A 23173-nucleotide genomic window follows, 5' to 3' on the forward strand; every position below is an offset into this window, starting at 1 on the left:
TTCATGCTGGATGCATGAAGATGTAATTCCTCAGATATACATTGATTTCTGTAAACCTACATTAGATAATGATGTGTCTTAGATTGTCATTAGAAAAATTAGCTAAGACATTTAGAATAATTAATCTCTAATTTAGTTATTAGATATATCATGTTGTGGAGTAGCATCATTTAAATTAGCAGAATTACTTGCAATTTCTGTCCTTTGCTCACAGACATTGGTGTTCATGTAATTACCCTAAATGACCTGATTACCTCAGCCCTGCCTGAGAGGGCAGACTGATACTAATTCATCTCCCTTCATTTTAGGGGAATTCCTTCTGACCCTTTTGCCCTTTTCCCTCTGAATAGCTTTGCTCCATTGGGCTGGCACTGATGTCGTTTTGCCAGCAGGAGGAGCTTGTGCATTAAAATGTGCTTTCCATAAAGCAATCACCAAATTACAGTAATTGCACTCCACTGGTGCTGCAAGGTAAAGCACCTTGTACCTGCCAAGGATTCCCGTGTGCCTCAGACAGCCAAAGCTCTGTCAGCACTGGCCATTGCACTGGTGAATTAACCCAGTTCAGATTGAGCAGAGCCCAATGAGGTGAACATTTAATTTTATTCCATTGTATATTTGATATTTAGATTATTTTATGTTTACATGTTCTGAAAAATATGTATCTTAAAACAAAATCACAACCCTCTGAAGCCAATGTCACATGCTGTCTTCTACAAGCATTACAGTATCAACACTGCATTGCTCAATTTTATAAATAGTATAAAAATTATGAGTAATAATATTCATGTTACTAAAAGAAATCCATGGTAATGAGCACAGCTGAAATTGGATTCACATGATCAGAATTCTCTACAGCAACTTAGATAGCATTGCTGAGCAGAATAAGAAATCATAGGGCCACAGTTGGAAGTCAAATATATATTCAAATTATCCTTGGCCACCAAGAATTGATAACATAGGCTAAATTAGTTTTTAGGCCTTTTGTTTTAGTGACAAGGAAAATAAGGAATTAAAGATCTAACTTAGCAATCTGGTTATTGAAGAAGAGGAGAATGTTTGCCACAGGTATTTTATGCATTTTTTCACACAAAGGAATTCTTAGTTACCTTGGAAGACTAAATATTATAAGAGGAATATGGTGAATCTTGACTTAAGGAAATCCTTTATTTTAACTAAAGCTATTTCAGAGTTTTCTGCTTAGAAATTTAGACCAGTTAAATACTCTGCCATTTAAAAAACCCCACAAAACTTTATTTTCTGTTGCTTAGCATCTGAATTGAACATAACTTTTCCACACTGTTTTTTCCCTTCCCTTTGTGGGGGTGGCTGTGTGTGCATTGTAATTCTGAAGCCCTTGGCTGGGCAGGACAGCTGCCCTTTCTTGCAGAAGTTCTCTGCTGCCTGCAAGGGAATTTTCCAGTCAATCCCAAGACTTGTTAAAGGCTTTTGCTTCACTAACATCTCTCCCATGTGGGTGCTCCAAATGCCTCAGTGGGGCCTGAGTGTGCCTGTGGCTCTGGCAGGAGTTACTGACCTGTGTGTGAGGAAGGTCACTCTGGAGGAAAAGAAACTGCATGGAGAACTTTGAGGATTATTTTAAAATATCTCTGTGTTTGTTTAATATGGCCAGAAGTGCAGATGAGCAATTTCTCCTTTATGGACTTAGCCCATTCTGAAGATAGGTATTATAAGGTTGGAGTTTTTCACTTATGAAAACAAGCTTGGCTTTGTATGCTGTGTAATTTTGTTGCTCAGTTGAGTTGCTAAATGCAAAACTTAGTTTTATTTTTTGATCTGTGTGTAAGTAGCTTAATTAAAAACCATGTGGATTCCTGTAAAAGAATGGCAAAAGTACAATGCTATCCCTTTATACTGTAGTTTTCCGAGGAGTCTATAGCCTGAATATCACCTAGGTAAGCTGGAATTTTCTGTTACTGCTTGTTTTGGAACTTAATGTACTTCTTCTCAGGGTCTTTTGCAAAAGGCTCATTCATGTAAGACTGTAGTCTGTTGTGAGTCAGGAGAGACTGAAAAATTCAGGGATGTATTACCAATGTATTTCATCATGTAATGATACATCCATCCATGATTAGAGGATTGTTAATTGAGCATCATCCAAGCTCTTGTCTATTTTGCTTGTACTTTTATCACTTCAAAATGCTTTTCCCACCATTTCTGAACTGCAACTCATAGAGATCCGCTTTTATCCTGTAACTTGCAATCTTCATAAAGTATTGAAAGTTCTACTAGTTCTCATTTCTGAAAGAGCCCATTTTGTAATTCACACTCGAGACACCAGTAGAAGGAATGCAATTCCGTGATGTTGAAGATGTGTGCTGTACTTCGCAGTCATGTGCCAGGCTCTCATAACATCTGCTTTTTTCATGTTGGAAATAACTACACCAATTTACATATAACATAAATGAGCTGTTCTGTGTTTATCTTTTGTCTCTCTAGTGATATCCCACCCTCTGGAGAACCGGTGAGCAAAAGCAGCCGCTCCAAAGTGACCACTCGCTTCCCCAAACTGTCCCGCAGCCACCCACGGGAGCCCCGGAGCCTGGAGCCTCAGAGTGGAGACCTCTGACCCTTCTCCTGAGTTCTCACTATGGGCAGCACGTACTTTAAGTTGTTTTGTGATTCCTTCCTAGCCTATATTTATAATTTAAGCTCCTGAAGTGACTACAGCTGCATCAACTTACATCCTGAAAAGAGACATTCATTACCAAGGGTCATATCCTGATTAACTACTTTGGAAGGCAGTAATCACTTTCTCAAAAGAATACGAGGGCTCTTCACGAGAGCTCAGCAAAGGGATCGGCATTTCCTTTGTTTTATAAAGCTGCACTGCACAAATTCTCCTTTGTTCCTCTGAAGTCCTTCTGTCACAATGAATTCCTTGTCTGTATTATGTTGTCCCTTTTTCCATGTACAGTTTTCTGTTCCAGAGACACATGGGCTTCACGTCAAGACAATTTTTTTTTCCTTAAAAGAACCTTTATGATTATCACTACTTAATATGTCAGAAGGATGTGCTTAAAAGCACCTCACTAATTTATTACCTTTTGTAAATAGAAAGACTGTGTTGTTTTGGGTTTTTTTTTTAATTGTAAACCTCTGACACAAAGGTTTTTTAAAAATTGACAATGTAGATGATGAGAAAAACATTACAGGTGGAAAAATAGCTTTTGTACATTTCTAGTTAGATATTCTCAACAGCATTCATTTGTGGGAAGTAATTCTTTAAAATCATAGAATGTAATAATTTTTTAGCGAAATTTCAGTAAGGCAGGTGCAATATTATTCATTTCTACAAACCACCACAAGGATATACAAATTAGTGTGGTACAAAACAGTGCATTTAAGTCTTGGATTATATTTTGTTATTAATTTGTTGCTTATGTTACAGAACAGTCCATCATTAACAGGGCAGGGTGGAATTCTTAATCTGATTTTGTAAAACCCTTCACATGGTGATACTTAAAAATTGCCTCTAATGAAAGTGCCTGTTACCCATCACCTCTTACTGAAAATTAATTTGTAATGCTACTACTGTAAGAGCAACTAAAAAATTGACAGGAATTGTTACAAGTGATGGAAGTCCTGACATGGATTAACTGGAATCCAGTTCAGTATCCATTAGCTGCACTGCCGTAGGCAGTTAATTATGTTTTTGCTATCTTCTTCTCTTCATTAAGTTTAAGCAGTGTATGTTCAAATTTTCTATCAATTGTGTTCTGGTTTTCCTTTATGTAAGAACATCTTTCCTCTCAGAAGTTTTTTTGGATAACGTTACTTAAATTGATGTATCTTGTCATTTTATTATCCGTTCTTTATATTAAATTTTCACATCCTACATTCTTCTCCAGGAAAAAACAAGCTGATGATGAATAACAGACTTTGTACCTCAGTGCTTTCCTAAAGTTCCATCAAGCTGGAGCTTGTGTTGTGCAGTCCTGTCAGCAGTGAGTGTTGTTCAGGCAGGTCAGTGGTCAGTGATTTTCAGTGTCACCTCTCAGGTGGGAAGGGCTTTGTTACCCACAGGGAGTGGCCTCAGTGGCCTGAGCGTGAGCCCCACGGGCTGGACTCCACCACTGAAATATGGAGCTTTTAGATTGCACTCAACAGCAAAATGGGGCAGAGAGGAGTGAAATTCAATCTCCAGGTCAGAAATTTCAGTAGGTGAAATACCACAAAGTAAAATCATGTCACAGAAATGAAACAATCTCAGTTACCACACAGACCAGGAGAAAAGCCCCAAGGCCAGCCTGGGAGCTTGCTGCTGTGTGTTCATTAACAGATTAATTACTGTTGGTGTTTTGTGTTAGTGACAGTGAGACACTTACTTAAGAAGAAAGGAACGTGAGTAGATTGGCAGTTAAGTAGCTTCTCCAAACTCTTCAGCCTGATGCACTGCTGATGGTTTAATTTGTCTTTGTTGGAATGAAAAGTAGCTATAATGATGGTCCCACTTTGAAGCATTTTTAATTCATTTTTCAGAAAGTGGAGACTTGGTTAGTAGAAATATGGCACATGTACTAACACTGAATTGCGAGTAAATTTGAAAGAAAACACTGTATGGAAACCTTTGTGATGTATCTGTTACATGAAGCTGTATTAATTTTCAAGAAATAATTCACAGATTCAAGTACTTCTTATTCAGCAAGCTGCAAATGGTAAGAAATTTCATTTACTGCAGACTGAATTTCTTTTTAGTTGTTTAAAAGGAATTTTTTGTATCTGCATTTGGCTCTTAAAATTTTTATTTCATTCTTGATTATCTTGCTTCTTGTAATTTTTAAAGTATGTATGTAGATCATATAAAAATACTAAACTTCTTCACCGTGTACAAATTGCTCTTTGTTAACTTTAGCTGAATTGTGTATCAGCTGCTAAGATTACAGTCTGCAAACAATGTTCATTTGGTGATAAAAGATACCGTAATGGGTGCATTATTAATCCATTTAAAAGCTCAGCTGTGGTTTCTCTAAAAACCCAGGAAATAATATGAAAGCCTTTCTTCACAAGGTGGCATTCCCACTTTATAGCCCTGGTTATGGTGAAGACCACAGAGGTAGGAGCGCCAGTATGTCCCTACTGACAGGAATGCCCAAATTTTTACCACCTCAAGACATTCTGAAAGGCCCTGTCTTAGAATCCTGTATATCTGTTACAAATCCCACTTCTGTTCATTCACCAGAACCAGCAGAGCCTCTTGAAGAAGGTTGACCAGTTGGTATAAAGAATCCCAAGTATAATTGGGATTATATCCCAAGTTACATTATTCATCTGAAATACCTGTAAGTGTACCAATGACTCTGCCACTGGAATGATTTTATCTGTTTATCCTGTTCACCCAATTCCATGCAGTTACAATTCTTGTACAGCTCTAAACTTCTTTTGGCTGACTCACAGCTCTTAAACCCTCGTCCGTGCTCAGTGGGCGGCTCACAATGAGCTGCTGGGTTCCTTACTAATGAATTATTAATTAATTCATTACCGACCGTTCCTGCTGGCACCAATGGCCAGTGCTGTAATCCCAGGACAGAGGACTCAGGCCAGACTGGGCCCTGGTAGAGCCAGCCTAGAGCAATTTGTGGTCTTGTTTGCATTTCATTTCTGCTTTGTCTTTAGATCCAGGGCTTCTCCTCTGCATCCTTTAGTGACTGTTCAAAATAAACTGTAAAAAAAGCGGCACAACAACTACAGCAAAGCTTTTGTCCAGTCACCTCCACCATGAACCCTTCCCTGAGAAACACAGAGCAGGCAGAGCTCTTGCAGCTTTTGCAGATGTCTCCATCAGTATTCACAGATCAACTGTGGTTTTTCAAAATCTCATTTATTTAGAGATTCTCTCATTCATTATAGAGAATGCAATGTGTCGACTTGGCTTTTGCAAATTAAATCAAAGTTCTCAATAATAATAACAATAATAAATCTCCAAGGTTTATATGAGGCAGGATATTGACATAGTTATAAAGGCTTAAATTGATATGTCCATTAAGTCACATATTCTTAGGAAGATAATAATTTCAAAGCCAGTCTTTTTAATGGAATATATTGTTGATGTGATAGTTGTAATCAAATTATACTACCTTACAGAATCTACTGCAAGTCATAAACCATCGTGATTGAATTAATACAAGCATTTAGAGAAAGAACAGAATGGTATTAAAGATTACTGGCTCAAAATTGTGACCTATTGCTAAGGTGGGGTGGGTTTGTTTTTTTTTGTAAAAGTCGTGTTTTATTGTACAGAATAATATCTAGATGGTAGCTGTCTAATTAATTAATACAAACCCACTAACAATGGGGTTGACTGACTCAGAGCAGCAAGCTAATAATAAATGAGACTTGGTGAACCCCCAGTGAACTAATGATGCTTCTGCCAAGACATATTAATGTTTAAGAACCTGGTATTTTGTTACTAGAATCAGTAATTGGTGCTTTCTGATATTGATGTCAGTCATTTTCCTTCAAGGAATGCAGGGATCTCAGTTCTGCTGGAAGTTTTGTGACACTTCAAAGGTTCAAACTCTCCACCCCCAAACATTTTTCATCTAATGTCTTGGAATTCTGAGAACAGATAATATATACCTGTGGATAGAAATACAGTTACCTGCTTGAAATTACAATGAGAAACCTGTGGAACAGCTGTTTAAAAGAAAAAAACACCACTTTTTGACCAAATCCTGCTGCTATAAACCCATGCAAATCTTGGAACTAGCCCTGGGCTCTTCCATCTGGAAGTCCAGGATATATGAAAAGAAACCAGTTCACACAAAACCACATTTTTCTTCTCAGAAACAACAGTGATGCTTCTGAATTGGATCTTGAGTCATTTCTGGAAAAGTGATTTAACAATTCAAGAAAGTAAAGGATTTATCTCCTTTACTTTCTATAGGTTAGAGCATTTCAGTCAGCCCTTGCATCACATGGAATATTAACTCAATTATTGTTTGTAAGTTTGGTAGTTTCATAGCATTCTGTACTCAAAGAGACACTTTACTATAGGAAAATATCTATATGAAATACAAAATGTATTTTAAAATATCAGTTAACCTGCTTTGTGTTTCACATATTGAATGGAAGATAAACCACTTGTTCTACAGTGGTGTGACACTGTACATTTGATTTATTTCTCACTCTACACTAACTGTACTTTTATAATCCAGTTATAGAGAACTTCGATTATTTATAAATTCCTTCTACAAAAATAATGAGAACATACTTCTAATCAATATTAATGGCTTAGTTTTTCGTTCATAATGGCATGAATTTATTCTAGACAACAGCACTGAAGTGTTTAGAAAGGAATGACTTTTCCAAATTTAAAAACTGCTGCAAGTAACTGGACTTAAAAAAATACTGTTTTTTATCACATAAAACCAGAATTTATTGCACTTCCCTGTAGGGGAATGAGTTCCTTTAACAAGATTTCAGAAATTATCTCCATGCCATGACAGTAGTTACACTGTGATAAGTGGTTTTTTGAGTATTAATCATTTAAGACACTAAACATTATAAAAATGTAAGTGTGGTTGAAAATCCAGTTCTGAAAGGCTGTGCTTTCCTTTGTAGTTAACACTGAGATGAAGAACTCAGTGTCTTGGATGTGGGACCAAACCTGTTGGCAACTGAAGAAGATGAATTTCCCTTTTGACTTACAGGGGAGGGATTTTTTTTTGTTGTTACTATTAAACTGTAGAAAAGATATTAATTAAGCATATATATGTACAGTATTCACATAAGTGTTAATAAACTGTAATATTATTTTAACTTGCTATGCTAATGTTTACATAATAGAATTTTTAGGCAAATGTATATATATAAAATTTTCTAAATACTTTCTTGGTTGTTTTTTTTTTTTTTAATATCCTGTGGTAATTTTATTGTAATCAGGTTAATATATGCTACTTTCCCAAGAAGAAAATAAAAAATAACATCTTTTCTTTGAAGTAGAATGTTTATACATCCTATTTGTCCTATTTAGCTGTTTTGTAATTGCTTCTTTATGTTCATTTTTTTCAATGTGTTTCTAGAATGATGTATATACATAACAGACTTTGTTAAAATCTTACTTCTTCACATGAGAAGTAGTGTTTATTGAAAGCCATCTTGAACATTTCAGTTTATAATCGTATTAGATAAATCACTCAGACAGGAGGACAAACAGTGCCAGGCAATGCCACTACATTTGTGGGGTTTGGCTTTTCTAGATTCAGAGTCCATATCTGAATGTTTTATTTCCTTTTACTGCAGTATGATACAGTTGGCAATTCATGTTCAATTCATCATTGTGTCATAACTGGCACTTTCATATCCAGTTCATAACTGGATACTTCCATATCATGTGAAAAAGGACATTTTTAAAAGGAAGCATTATATGTATTTAATCAATTTCCACCAGACAAAGCTGTAGTTAAACAAAAATAAAGTGTTGGTAGATTCCTCATACTCACAGAACAACCTGCTGGTTAATTCAATTACAATTCTTTAGCCACTGCCATTATAGAGTGATCTAATTAGCTGGGCAGTTCATGTTTAAAAAGGGCACTTACTGGAAAATTCACAGTGATCTTTATCTCCATCTTTTAAGACCTGTAGCAGGTTAGGTGTCATTACAGGAGATAGAAGACAGAACTTTTAATTAGTCTTGGCAGTCCTTAGGATTTTGTTTTTGCTTTTCATACCTCAGTTACTTAAGATCATAAAGCAAAATTATACTATAAACTTTAAATTAATAGTTTCAGGCAAAGAAGTTTGGTTTTTTGGGGTTGTTTTTTTTTTTTTTTTTTTTTTTTTTTTTTTTCTTTTTTTTTTTTCTTTTTTTTTTTTTTTTTTTTCGTTTTTTTTTTTCTTTTTTTTTTTTTTTTTTTTTTCCCTTTTCTGTCTGCTTGAGGTACCAGAGCACAAATAGCCCCAGGCTGTGGATGGGGACTGTATGAACTGGACATCTCCCTGCACCAGAGGTGGAGTCTCAACCCTGCAGAGCAAGTGTCTGTTCCCAGTGGGTGTTTCTTGGCCACCTGAGCTTTATTTCCTGCCCACCAGCACCTGAGCCTTGGAATTGCATGGGAAGGGTAAACTCTGATCATCAGGGGAAAGACAAGCAGATTCCCAACCCTGGACTGGAGAAGGCTGGAAAGCGCAGGGTTGGTGCTGTAACCCTTTATGTGCTGGATCCCACTGCCTTGTCCAGCTGCTGGGATGCTGCTGCTTAGTTGCAAGAACAAGATCATGTGAAGGGACTATAGATCTTTCTATGCATCCAGGAAAAGCTTCAGGTTGTGTTTGGAAAATTGTAACAGTTTGGCATTTCTACAAGGGCCTACAGAGTTTGGAGTTTCTCTTTTTGGGAAAGGATCTGTGGAGGATTTACTGCTTTTTATTTCACTAGAAATTTTAAGGAAATTAGAAAAAAAGCTTTATACAAATGATCTGTCAGAAGAAAGACCAAAGATATTTTTAAGATAATGCTTACAGTAAGGTTTTTGCTACTGCACTTCAGTCTTTCTGAATGACTTTTAAAGTATTGTGAGTGAACTTACTGTATTCCCAAATTTAAAATAGATAGCTGACATTTTGATATATTGCAAGTCGTGCTTAATTTTGTTCTAGAAAATCATCATGCAGACTCTGTGTGTGTGTGTGTCATGCCTATTTTCTGAATTATTCTTGCCATTTTTTGACCTGCACTGGCACAGCAGGCTTTTATTATGTGAGATTTCTAAGAACCATGGTAGTAACTTCCTTTTTATTTCCAATTCAACAAAATCCATGCCATTTCCAACATTTCCTTATTTCCCAGTATTTTAAAGATGCTCAGCAAGTGCATATACCTTGTCCCATGCAGTGTCATTCCTAATGTCTTTATTTTTAATGTCACCTTCTAGCCTTACTCATATGCAGCTTGTAATTGGTTCAGTCTCATGGCCCCCCTCATTAACAGATGTCCTGCCTTCAGAGCTTTGTGCTGAGCAAACTGTTGGGCTCTGGGTGAGCCTCTGCACTTGCACTTCATTAAAAATACCAAGCCTGTGGCACCTTGGGCTTGGTCTTTCTGTGGGAAGCTCTTTTTATGCTCAGAGATACACTTTTTACACCTGCTTTTGTTGAGTTTGTGTTATTTTTGGGGTCTCTATTGCATCACCAAGATCTGCTCTTCCCCACTTATCTAGAATTCATGTCTGACAAATTCACCCTTGCATAAGGCTTCAGCTCTGATTTTAACTACTCCATTTTCCTATGAAGAATATTTTCATGGTTAATTTTATTCCTGGTGCTGCATGTTGTTCAGAATAAGCTGAGGTACATCAAGGGTTTGTTTTACTCAGTGTGAGTTCTACACCATTGACTTTATGGGCTTGATGCCAGTTTGGGCCATTCACTTAAGATTTGGACTGCATGATCCTTATGGGTTTCTTCCAGCTCAGAACACTCTGTGATTCTGGGGAACTCTGCATGACAAAAGCCTGTTTTTAATAATTCCAGCTAACATCTGCCAGAGCTGTCAAAAACAATGCCTTTCTTTGGGAATTATTGCTACTATGAAATAGATTTCATATTGCTATTACATAGCTTTGATTTGTGAAAAGTATTTACAGGTTAAGTGAATATAGCAAGAAAATATTTAATCAGGTTAATACTAATTTTAAATGCCTAATTTTTGTATGTATTTTGCTTTTTCTTAATTTTATTCCCTATTTTTTCAAGTGCTAATTCATCCATGAAGGAAGATGCTTCAACATGTGCCAATTACACTGACAGTTTCTATATTTCAGTTTCTAGTTGGAAATGAAATGATGTTTATTAACATTCTCAGTTTTCTGTAGAAACATTGAATCAATTAGGTTGGAAAACACCTCCAAGATCATCAAATCCAACTGTCTCCCCAGCACTGCTGAGTCCCTCATTACCCCATGTCCCCTAGTGCCATATGCACACAACTTTTAAATCCCTTTTAAATGCCCCTTCCCTGGGCAGCTGTGCCAGGACTTGACCACCCTTTTGGTGAAGCAATTATTCCTAATATCCAATCTAAATCTTCCTTGGGACAACTTGAGGCCATTTCCCTTCCTTCTGTTACTGGGAGACTGACCCTCACCTGGCTGCACCCTTCTTCCAGGTAGTTGGGGAGAGTGAGAAGGTTCCTCTTGAGCCTCCTTTTCTGCAGGCTGAGCTCCCCCAGCTCCCTCAGCTGCTCCTGGTGCTCCAGCTCCTCCCCAGCTCTGTTCCTTTCTCTGGACTCGATCCAGCACCTCCATGTCCAGTTCTTGTCATGAGGAGCCCAGAACTGGACACAGGACTCAAGGTGTGGCCTCAGCAGTGCCCAGGACAGGGGACAGTCACTGCCCTGGTCCTGCTGGCCATGCTGTTCCTAAGGAAATTTTCAGGTGTCTTCCAAAGAGGGAAGATAGGTTTATAGAGAAGTAGAAAATCAAACATAATTTAATATAGTTAAGTAATATTCTAGCTACAAATCAAAGCAGATAACACCTCAGACATCTGTCATTGGAAATATATCTTGTTTCCACTGATGTACACAAGCAAGTGTATTTCTTAACTGTAAGACAAAATAAAAAAATAATGTCCTTTATATTTGAGCTGCTGAGCAGTTTGAAGGATTTGCTTTTCAGATCTGAGCTTTAGATACACACTAATACTTTATGGCATACAATTTAGCTACTTACTCAGCTTTATCTTGAAGCAGCTCAAATTCTCAGTGGGCTTTTGCCTAATACAGTGATGGAACACATAGTCCTTTGTGCACCCAAAGTGATACGTTTGGCTTCAAGCAGTTAAAAACATGAGAGGCATTTTTGCAGTGGTACTTTAATTTCAAACAATGCATTAGATATAATTGTCATTTTTGGAAACCATCTGGTTGATATTTTTTAAAAGTGAAAAAAACCCTGTGAATTGGCAGATGAGATACATCAGTACCTCTGAGCAGTTGTACTGTATTGGAAAACACAAGGTAATTGGATACTCGAAAAAAGGAAAATAAAAGAAAGCACGTGTTCTGCCCCATCAAGAAGCAACAGAAAAAGTGAGTGAGGAATTCAATGTAGAAATACATTAAAAAAAGGTTTAAAATTGTACTACATCAAGCTGCCACCATATGTTCCATAATGAGATAAAACAAAGTGGGTAATGGATCTGTTACCGAGTCTGTCAAGCCATAGGACCCTTTGGATATGTCAGTAATTAACAAATAACATCTGCTGTCAACTGCTGTACTTAAGCAGCATGGGCAGGGTTCTCCTCCCTGCATGACAGAGGGTACATGATGATAGTCTGCTTTTCCTTAGGGATTGGAAATGTCTTTGACCACACTGCTGTATGCAGAAGTCCTGCTGAGATGTAATTAATGGGAAATCTGGACGTGCAGAAGCAGCAGAACACAGCTAGATTGGCACTATCAGTGTGGACTGAGAGCTTTGACTACCTTTGATAATTTTTCTGTCAGATAATTCCTGACAGCTGTAAATGCCCTACTGTGTTTACAGATTGCACCTTCAGAGTGGCTGAGCAGCCTTTTCAGATATGTAGGGAGACTAATGATAACCCAATACCTCATTTAAAGATGCAGAACAGGTATGTTCTTGTTTTTGCTGATAACGGGGACATGAAGATGTGTTATGGCTTGTTAATTGACTCCTTGGTCACAGAGAAACTGGGAAATGCAATACAACAATGCACCTGGAGAACCACCATCAATATACAGGAAATTAAAAGATCCTGAAGGTCTCAAAAGAAGTGAGTTTCAAAACTTCTCTGAGTTGCAGCAGCAGTGGAAGTCTGCAGGAGTTGATCTATTTATCCTACCTATTTCTGAATCCATCCTGTCCTGAGAATTCCCAAGGTTCCTCCAGACCAGGGGAATACTGGATACACTTAAGCAGCTCTGTGCCCTTTAAGTGCAGCTAGTACAGAGAAATGGGGATTTGCAAAGCAAAGAGCTGACCTTTCATTCATATCCACATGTTCAAGAATGGATTTAAATACAAATCTTAGAAATCTTGTGCCAGAACAACAATTTGAAATAATGAGATTTTCCTTTAATCTTGATCAGGGTTCATTACACAGATAATATATTATTCATTACATAGATAATGAATATCTAATTAGCTAAGATAACACTCAAAACTATCTAATAAAAAGTGCTTAAGTTGATAAATAATTTTTGTAAATTTAAGTAAATTTGTTTAATCACAATTTGCTACTGATGCAGGTATTACTGTGCTGATGTAATGTGAGTTTTAAGCATCCCCTCTGCTCTGATCAGACTGGTCTGGGTTGCACAGAATAAATTTGGTTTTTGTCATGATCCCTTTGCTCTCCCATGAATTGTGATAACAAAGTACCAACTTTAAATAATAACATTTTTAACTAAGACCATGCAGTATCAGGATAATCATGGGGCTGGACAGTGTGCACAGTCCCACTGTGAGGAGCAGTGTTCCTGTTTCCCTGATTGCTCTGCTTTGCCAGCACAGGCAGTCATCTCCCTTCTCTGTCCCATTCAGGTTAGCAAACACGTAGTCAAACACCTCTCTTTTTAACCCACCACTGAGAGTAAGTTAAAGCTGAGACTCCTCACTCCAGTTTGTCTTTGCACAGGGACTGCTCTGCTACCATTTCAAGAACAGAGACCCCTTATGAGCTGCACTTCAGTTGCTCAAAAAGAAGACATCTAAAATACTAAAAAATATTGTTTGACCTGACAATGTAGTTCTATTTAAGAAACAGAAAGTGTGCTGGATAATATATGCAGACACCTCTGTCATGAAACCTCATGGGGTTTCACACCCAATTATCTGTGACCACCTCTGGTTACCATAGCAATTCTCTCTTAATCAGAAATTCACCCTCTGCTCGTGGCCTATCTGTGCTAAAGCATGAAATTCTGTTATACACTTGGGCATTTTTTTTATTTGTTTATACACTGACTGTAATTAACTGTGTCAAATGATGTCTATATCCAGTAGTGTGCTGGATTTTTGAGTCAAACCTTGATTAGAATTGTAATTCTTCAAGTGTCCTTGATCCACTTTCAGTCTGTGTATAAGAGGCAGGCCACAATGAGAGAGGCAGTGATGTTGGAGGTGTTAATACATGAAATAATATGGTCAGTAAGGTGGAAGCAGCTCTCTGACTGCCACTTAAGAGGAAGGACTCTGTGAAACCTTCCACTTGCATTCAGGCTCAAGTTGGTTTTATAATATTTTCAAAAGGGGTCTCTGCCCATATAAAAGTATTTGACAATGTGTGAAGTTGTCTGTAAGATGGACAAAAACCACTACAGGGTGTTTTCATGACAGATGTAAGAGATTTATTCCTTCTCTTAGAAAAATAAGATGAGAGGAATAACTTACATGCACTGTAAGAAGGCAATTCTAAAAGCTGGGCATCATACAAATGCTCAGGGCAAAAGCAAAGGTATGATCCTAAACACTCCTTCCTGTAATCCTGGGGGCAGCAGAGACTCATAATTCTTGGAGTTCAGACCAAAACTGTGGTATCAAAAATCTCTGTGGTTTCTGATGTAAGCACAGAACTTCAAAGTACAAACACCTCTAAGATAAACCAAATCCCCAAACAAAATACTACAGCATGGATCAGTTCTTTCGAGGGAGAATAGAATAGATCATGAGAATAGAACATGATTCAGAAATGTACTCAGATAGTGCATTTATAAGACCAATTTAAGAACTTCCTAACCAGAATAGAAAAGTAAAAGACAAACTAGAACAAACTCATGCATTGCAAGGTCCAGAGAGATTGGTTTTGAATGTTTGATCCACTTGTTGCAACATCCAAGGGCTACAGCCTTTTACTCTTTAACCTGGAGTTCTTGGGCTGCAAGAGGTTTGGGACTGTGATATGAGAGAACTGAGACAAAGAACATGAAACATTCAGATTAAAATAGAAGGTTACCCCATCTGCTATATTTCACAAAGATCTCTACTGCAGGCCCTGACATACAATGAGAGGGGCTTTAGCATTTATGTAAACTCATCAGCCAGGTTGGAGGGCAATGCCACGTGGAGAAATTGTCACTGACTGTGTGCTGTGAAGCTCATATAAATTCTATCTTATTAATATGTAATATGCTGAAGAGCACAAGCAAAAGCAGTCTTACCTTTTGCCATATATTGCACCATGTCTCCAGATTCATGTGTAATACAGTTTTTTGGTTATTGCTCAGAAATGCCACTGTTACTTACGAGCAAGACCAGACAAAAAACAGCAGAAGAAATCCAAACCAATTTCAGCTTTGTGGTCATGATGTGGACAGGACAGGGGGAGACAGGAGATGTCAGGCAGATGACAGCTGAGCTCTGTCAACTTTTGTATTTTTATTTAGTGCTTCTCCCATCTTATTCAAATACTGGATTCAGAACTAAAATGCAGTTGCTATTTTTTCTGAATGTGCCTGGCATAGAAACAAATGGTGTTTTTAATTTAATCTGTCTGAAAACATTATTTAAATGAGTAATAAATAGTTCTTAAGAAGCACAAGTAAATTGGGCAATAGGCCTGTATCTTTAATTACAATTTTAGCCTTAATAATTATTCTTGAGTCAGCTGTACAGCATTATTACCATAAGCAAACCTGCCTATTTTAAAATCTAATGTCACAGTGCAATTGATTAAGGTAAAAAGAGATTATCCAGCAGTAAAAGCTTCAATGACTGCTCAGGGGAGCAATCAGCATGTATACATATACGTTTGCCAACATTCTCAGTATAAACTAAATGACTCGTTATATGGTATCTTTGTTGTGCCTGGATTCTGATTTTCTATGAGTCATCCCTTGATTTACTGAAATAGAATAAGATGAGTAAGAGAGTCAATTTTTAGGGGAAAAAGTCTGCAAGATGCGTAAGGTCCAACACAGTTACAGAGGGATTATTCAACTTCTCTGTGCTCTTTATTGGCTCTGAATTTCATACCAGAACCCTCCTGCCATTGGATGTCTTCTGCAGGGAGGATATCTATAAAAAACCTTATAAGAACCAGGGTCAGTCTTTATTACTGCACAGACCATAACAGTTTGCTTTCTGATTAACATTTTCTATTGAATTTGGATTCAGCTGTAACTGCAAAATTGCATCACATGTAACATTGTAAAGGCACATTGCATGTCTATGTGATGAAGGGGATAAAAGCAGTTTTCTATTACCACCACATTAAGTTGGGATTGGATTTTGCATTATGAGTTATCATCTTATTTTACATATCACTAAACAGAATGTAATGTTCCATTTAGATGTAACTGAGCTGAAATGTGAGGGAATTTTAAGCATTCGTATAAGGACAAGAAGAGGGAACACATCTGACATGTTTAGATTTTTAGGTTGTCTTCAATGTATAGCATACTACTATGATTACCCTACCCATGTTTTTCACTCAGAGAGGTAAAAGATCCTGTGCAGTATATTTGACTATGCCATCAGGTATAGTCTGAAAAATCCTTAATTGCAGCAGTAAGAAAATAAAATAGCAATAGTGTCCCACAGAGAAGTGTCAAACCTGAAAATCCTCTGGCTGTGCAAGGGGCGACCACATACTGATACAGTTCTACAAAGTATAAAGCCATACTGCAAGGACATATTCTTAAGGCTGAAGCTTTTCCTCAGGACTCATTATTTTTAAATTATTTAGAGTAAAAGGATACTAAAGAAGTCATCTATTCAACATCAGAACTAATGGAAAAATGGTAATGCTAAAGCTGTAGATTTATAGTACTTAGTTCAAGAAAAGCAACTGTGAAAAATATTTTTTTTAAACAACAGTTCATAGTTTAGCTTTGCTTTGATTTGTAAAATCTTTGTCTATTTATGTTTCGACTGTTCATTGTTACGTAACTGTTCCCATGGCCCACGGAGATCAGGTTCAGTCTGAGGTTAAATGGTACCTTGTGGAAGCAGGGATGTGACCCAGGATGAAGGACTCGTATGACTCTGTTTGTTTTCCTGCTCTGTAAATCCTCTGCCTCTGCGTACACGGATGCGTAGGAAGAGGAGAGCAGATGTGAGGGAAAGGTCAGGGATGCTGTGAAGTCTGTGAGGCTTTCCTTTTACTTTCTATGAGATCTAAATGACTCCTTTGTGCAGATATATGAAAACAGTTCTCAGTGAACATTAGTGTTGTTTATTTTTAGCAAAGTATAAACCAGGAAGGAAAGGAGAGTACAGACCAGGTAGCATGCACAGACCAAATGCCATCCAAATCCAGTTTTGGCCCACTGTCAGTGTAATATTCAACTAACAAGAAGATTTTCTCAAATATAAACCTATTTTCTATATCCACATCAAAGAACTGAATATCTGAGGCTGCTCAACTGAAACAATTTCTGTGTGTGGGTATGCAGTTTTAGTAAATCCAAATTACAATGTTTCCCAGCACACTGGAGAACAGAGAATTGCTTCTTTGTGGCTGCACATCTTTTGTTAGATTTTAGTGTAGTAAATGGTTCTGAGTTTGACATTATAACAAAGGATAAGCCTATGAAGAGTTCAAGTTATTATGTTCTATTAGCTATAAGCAAGGGATAAACTGTGATAATTTTCCCATTAGAGGTGGGCTAGTTGAGGCTGTAATGGAGTACACATTATTTTAAAATCAATGCCACAACAGATTAACTGTACCTTCTACTAAGAAACATTACAACATTAAGAAGGATTCCCAGTAGTTGGTTTCTCCAGATATGTCACATTCTGATGACAAACACCCCGGAAACTCAATCCATGGGCTGAGCTTACAGCTCCTCCCCACAGGTAAAGGAAACCAGCCAGAGTTGCTTTGTCTAAAGGTGACTCTCTGGCTGCTTGATCTCCCAAGTTCTCTTTGTTTCCTATTTATCTTCCATCTGCCTGTAGATTAGAGCTTTACAGGGACATACAATTAAAGGAAGAAAATAATAATAATAATAAAAGCAGCTGCACAATTGGTTTATTCTGATGTTCAAAATATTTCCCAGAGTCAAAGCTTATTTTTCTATTTCCATGGGTGTTTCTCTATGTCTGGCAAACATAGGTGCCAAGTGATCATTTTGGAACTGGGCATTGTCTAATGCTTTTCTCACTCTGGTGTCAGGTTTGTATGTACTGCACTCCCATTTTCCTCTGTTTCAGCCTGGCATTGCACAGCTTGGAAAGCAATTTGTCTGGGCTGCTGGCTGGCTGAGCAGTGCACACGGTGGGTGCTTGCTGGCTGGCAGCTGGTACCTCAATGATACCTGTTCTGCAAGGAACCAGAGAAGGTTGTTGTTACTGTGTCCTTGGAAAGGAAGGCCGGTAGCAGGCAAATGTTCACATGGTGCTCTCTCTTTGTGGCAGTGCAAGAACCCCAAAATGGGCTTACACCTGTCCAGTGTGTAGGAGAGACATTGCCATGGACCACAGCTGCACACAGGCAGGTGGGCAGATGCTGTTTTGGAACGAGGGAAAGGGATGTTGGGTGGGTAAGGCATGGAAAAGATGACATAGAGCCCAAAGTTTGTAAAATAAGGTAACTCCAACTCCATCCCTTCAAGAGTGTGTTTTTTTATGAACTTACATGCCAATTTTTCTTCTTACTCTCACAGAAACAGCAGGTTTTTATGGATGGTAAGGGGTCTAGTTTTGACCTAATGTATATTCTGAAACACAAGTGAAAGTGAGCTTGAACAAGCCAGGAACATTTAACTGGAAATGGTTAAGTGGGGAAGAGCCACAATTGTTGCTCAGGTGATGCTCCCTTGTTTGCAGATCAGAGGTCTCATTACAGTCAATCAGTAGAAGGATGGAAATGAAAACAAACAACTTTCATTAGTCTTTTTTTGTAACAAAGTTGTGCCTGAGAAAAAAGGCATTGACTTCCACTGGTGAAATTTGTGCAAACATATTTCTCCTTCATTCAGCCACTGGTGTAAAGGAATTCCAAGGTATTCCCAAGGAGTTTTTAAGAATCAGCTCATGCTCTGAGGCCTCACTTTGAGTGGTTACATACACCCTGTGCTGCCTGGCAGCAGACATGAATGGCATGAAAAAAAGAAATTCAGGGAGAAAAGTTGTTTATTCAGCAGTCATACAATTCCAGCATGGAAGCCACTGGCATAAACAAATGAAAGCAATTTATGTATGTACATAAAGAACATAGTGTGAAATTCCCATTTGTAAAGTGGTTTAATGTACTACAGAGGCTTTTTAGTGTGAAAGAAAGACATCAGGAGCAATTCTGAAACATATAAAGCTGACTGATTGTCTATAATGCTCCTCAAAAAGAGCCATGTGAGAAAACAAGGCATCGATAAAGGGTATTGTAAAATATATTAAAGCAGCATACCAACAGAAAACCTGTTGTGTATTTAGTCCAGTATTTACAAAAGGACTTATGCTCCAGAATTACAGTCAAACAGTAAAACTCTGACTTCATCGTTTCCTTATTCTTAAAAAAATAATCTTTCTGATTTAAGACACATTAAACCCTTTAAAAACCCCTCATTCAGGCAGTGAATTCAGATATTATTCAGATAGCGAGTTATACTCGAAAGCATCCGTAAGCAATTGCTCACTGTGGGAAGCAAACAGATTTTCATTCAGCATGAGAAACGGATGCTTTCCCTCAAGAACTACATAAAGATAAAATGAGGAAGTGCCACCTACCTTTCATCTATTTTTTGTATTCCCTAGGTCACCTTATTTACACAAATAACGCAGGACTAGTCCTTGGTGGAGATTTATAAAAGTAAGCCTCATTATTTACTACTTCAGGATTTGGTGAAAAGCACATATAATGTTTCTGTTTGAGATTCTTCCATTTTCATCTTCGTATTAAACAAAATGGCCTGTTTAGAGACAAGTTTTCAGCAAGTAAAATAAATGCATTCAACCATTGTGTAAATTCTGTAACATTCAAACTTCTCACAAAAATAGAAGTCCATGTTGTAAAAATACAAAATAGATATATACTAGAAATAACATGGTTAAAGTGTTTTTAATGTATTGTGAAATACAAATCAGATATACATTGCCCAGTATGTAAGATTTTGTAACTGTATTAGTAACTCTAGCTTCATGCCAATAAAGCCTCCATCTAGAACTCATTTCTAGTAAAGCAATATAATCTATATATTAATATTTTAATATAGTAAATGCTTGGAAAGGCAAAGGAATGAAATTTTGGTAGACAAAGATATGGAGACACTATATTTGCTGGTCAAATCTTAGCTCCCCTTGGGGTTCTGATTTTGTAGCCCATTAAGCACATTCTTGGTTTTTACTTTTCCTAAAGAGCTCGACACATAAACTCAGCCTGAACTTTGAGCTAACACTTGTGTGGTTTGTTCCTCTTGAAAATTGTTGAGTCATTTCAGTATGGGCTTATCTGGCTGGTGAAAGAATGGGTCTGTTTTCAGGCAGGAAGAGAGGAGCTCATGAGTCAAGTTCACCGTGACCCACGATAGTGCAGTGCTGCCCCTCCTTCCCTCACCCCAAACTGATTTCACACTGTGTGGAGGGAAAGCTGGTCACAGCTGAAATGTAACCACCTACCAGACACTAAGCCAAGACAGGATTCCAGATTTGATGGCTTTTGTACTGTCAGAAAAACTCTTGCAAGGGTCTGGAAGTAGCAGGAGTAGCCGAAGTAGAGGAGCTACATCCCTGCCATTTATATTTGAGTTACAACTTGAGTGACAAACCCAGAAAATGCCATGGTTGAGTGACTGAAAAGTGAGCACTAGGAGTGCACAGAACAAGAGGAGCATGCAATAATTATGGTTGGTCTGCATGAAACCTGTAAAAAAACCCCACACTGTAGAATTCAATCAGTCTGTTGTGTAAACCAAAAATTGCCTTGAGCAAAAAAAAAAATGGAGTAACTTCCACATTAGGGAGCTTAAGCTATAATTTAGCAAAGTTAAAATTCATGTAATCCTATCATCCTTTATAAAACACTGGAATTAATATTGTTTGAGAAAATAAAAAGTTAATCAATATCGCACCTACGAAAATTAATACTGTTCACACAAATAAGATCAGCCAAAGGCAGCATGTACATCTTAATCAGGGAACACAAAAGCAAGAGCTCTGGGGGAACCTGGAGTGGTTGTCTAGGAAACAGCAACAAAAACCCCAGTATATGAATTCTGCTGCTAACAAGCAGTCAAGGTTCATGAAGACAGTACAACTTTTCAAGGGGAAAATTCTGAGAATTAGAACATCTTCTGAGAATTCCCAGATAACATAAAGTTTCGGAAGTGCATAATTTAGACAAATAGGTATGATGCAATAGACAAAAAAACCCTGCAGCACTGTAGATAGCCTGAGCCAGTGGGCACACCTTGCACCCAAATTTTGCATTTTTATGAGTGGATGGTTTTCCGGAAACCATCTTCACATCCACATGTAAATAAGCCCTGATAAGAGTCTGACAGTGACATATTTACTGTAGGTGTTAAATCTGTGCATGGCACTTGTAAGAAAATGTTGAGAGCCAGCACAGAGTATTGTACTTTCCCAGTTGTAACAGGCTGGTGGGATGAGGTACTGGCAAAACATTATTAAAATGTATATATTTACTTGTTTTTTTAATTTCATGCACATCTTTGCTTTCTGCAGATCAATCTGGAATGTCAGGCAACTGCAACACATCATATCCTTTCATATCAGATGCCCTTGGGTTTTGTTCCAATCAATTATTGGTTTCACTTGTGAAAAGCAAATTGAGAGTTCATAAACAAAAATTGAATCTTCAAATTATGTTACTATCCTGGATATCTGCAGTGTCCAGGGGTCAGCATTAAAGGATGAACTCTGTGAATTGCCTGATCTAACAATAAAAAAAAGCAAAGTGTCTGGGTTTTCTTTTTTTTTTTTTCTTCCCCTCCAACTTGCAGCAGGGCAGTATTACAGCAAGCTGAGAAATTTAAAGTGTTATTGATTGCAACTTTTTTTTTTTTCTGTCATCTTCTTTGACAGATATTTTGGAGCAAGGATATTGGTACCTGAAAAGAGTCTTTTAACTGTAGTTAAGGAACAGTTACCTGGGTAATACCACAGCCCCTGAGTGGCCTCCTCTCTGAGCAGCAGGTGTGTGTGCGTTATCTCCGTGGCACAGGAGGAAAGGCTGATGCGATAAGGAGCAATCAAAGTTTCCCTGGCACATTTTGTGTCATCCTCCTGAATTTCAACACCTCTTGGATACCTGTCAGTCACCACCTCACGGAGACAGGGCTGAAACCTGAACAGAACAACAGAGGCAGAGATCAATCCTGCGGCCGGGGAGGGCCCACGGGGCGCTCAGAGTCCCCGTCAGCAGGCGCTGGATGGGCCCGGTGGCGCTGGTGGCATTTGGCGGCAGGGAAGGGACAGAAGGCACAGGGGGGTGAGCGCCTTCCAGCGCCGCCCTGCAGGGAGCCCAGCCCTCCCTCAGGGCCTGGAGCAGCCTCCTGTGCCCTTCAGCCCTCCTCTTTGCCAGCTGAAATCTGAGTTTCAGGCTTTGCCACAAGCTCTTCTCCCCGCACAAAGCATCTGCCACATTTCTGGCAGCGGTGGGGTTTTCTCCTCCGAAAGGTCACCCCAGCTCCCAGCAGCCGCTGCCGGCTGCCGATCAGCGCTGCTGCCAGAACTTTTCCCTATTCATCAATCTAAAGTTTTCCCCACACTCTCTTCCCGCGGGGTGCCCTCCTCCAGCAACCTTCTGTAAATGAAAACGGGATGATTTTCCCGTGCTCACCTTGCCGCAGTTAACAGCGAAGGCAGCGCTGCCACTCCCCGCCTCAGCCGCCTCAGGCCGGGCTGGGGGAGCCGGCGGCCTCCGCCGGGGATGGAGCACTGATGGCGTCTGCTGTGCCAGCACCTCCACAAAACACAGTTCAGAGCAGATCCCGAGGCTCCCTCCTCGCAGCGCCTCACAGGCGTCGTGGGAGTGTGCTCGCCTTTCCCTCACAACCGCCTGGGGGCCGTGCCCGGGGTTCTCTCACGAGCGGCCCGGCGCTGTCCCGGGGTGCCCGGGTGTGTCTCACAGGGATCCCGGCCTTGTCCCGGGTGTGTCTCACAGGGGCCCGGCGCTGTCCCGGGGTGCCCGGGTGTGTCTCAGGGAGGTGTTCCCAGCCCCGGTGGCGGCCGGCTGGGTGCGAACCCTCGAGGGGCCTCGGCCAGGCAGTTTCTAGAAC

General features: G+C 38.9%; 1 protein-coding gene across 1 annotated transcript in view; it reads left to right on the top strand.

Annotated features, from left to right (window-relative positions):
- The window catches only part of SNX29 (sorting nexin 29), a 100468-nt gene extending 92502 nt beyond the window's left edge, over positions 1 to 7966 (top strand). Inside the window, exon 21 of the mRNA XM_083872687.1 lies at positions 2461 to 7966. Within this exon, the coding sequence (XP_083728813.1) occupies positions 2461 to 2590 (130 nt within the window). The 3' untranslated portion in view covers positions 2591 to 7966. The remainder of the gene's footprint in view (positions 1 to 2460) is intronic.
- Positions 7967 to 23173: the final 15207 nt, after the last annotated feature.

This window comes from Zosterops lateralis (genome assembly GCF_965231275.1).
Source record: "Zosterops lateralis genome assembly, chromosome: 15".
NCBI lineage: Eukaryota > Metazoa > Chordata > Aves > Passeriformes > Zosteropidae > Zosterops > Zosterops lateralis.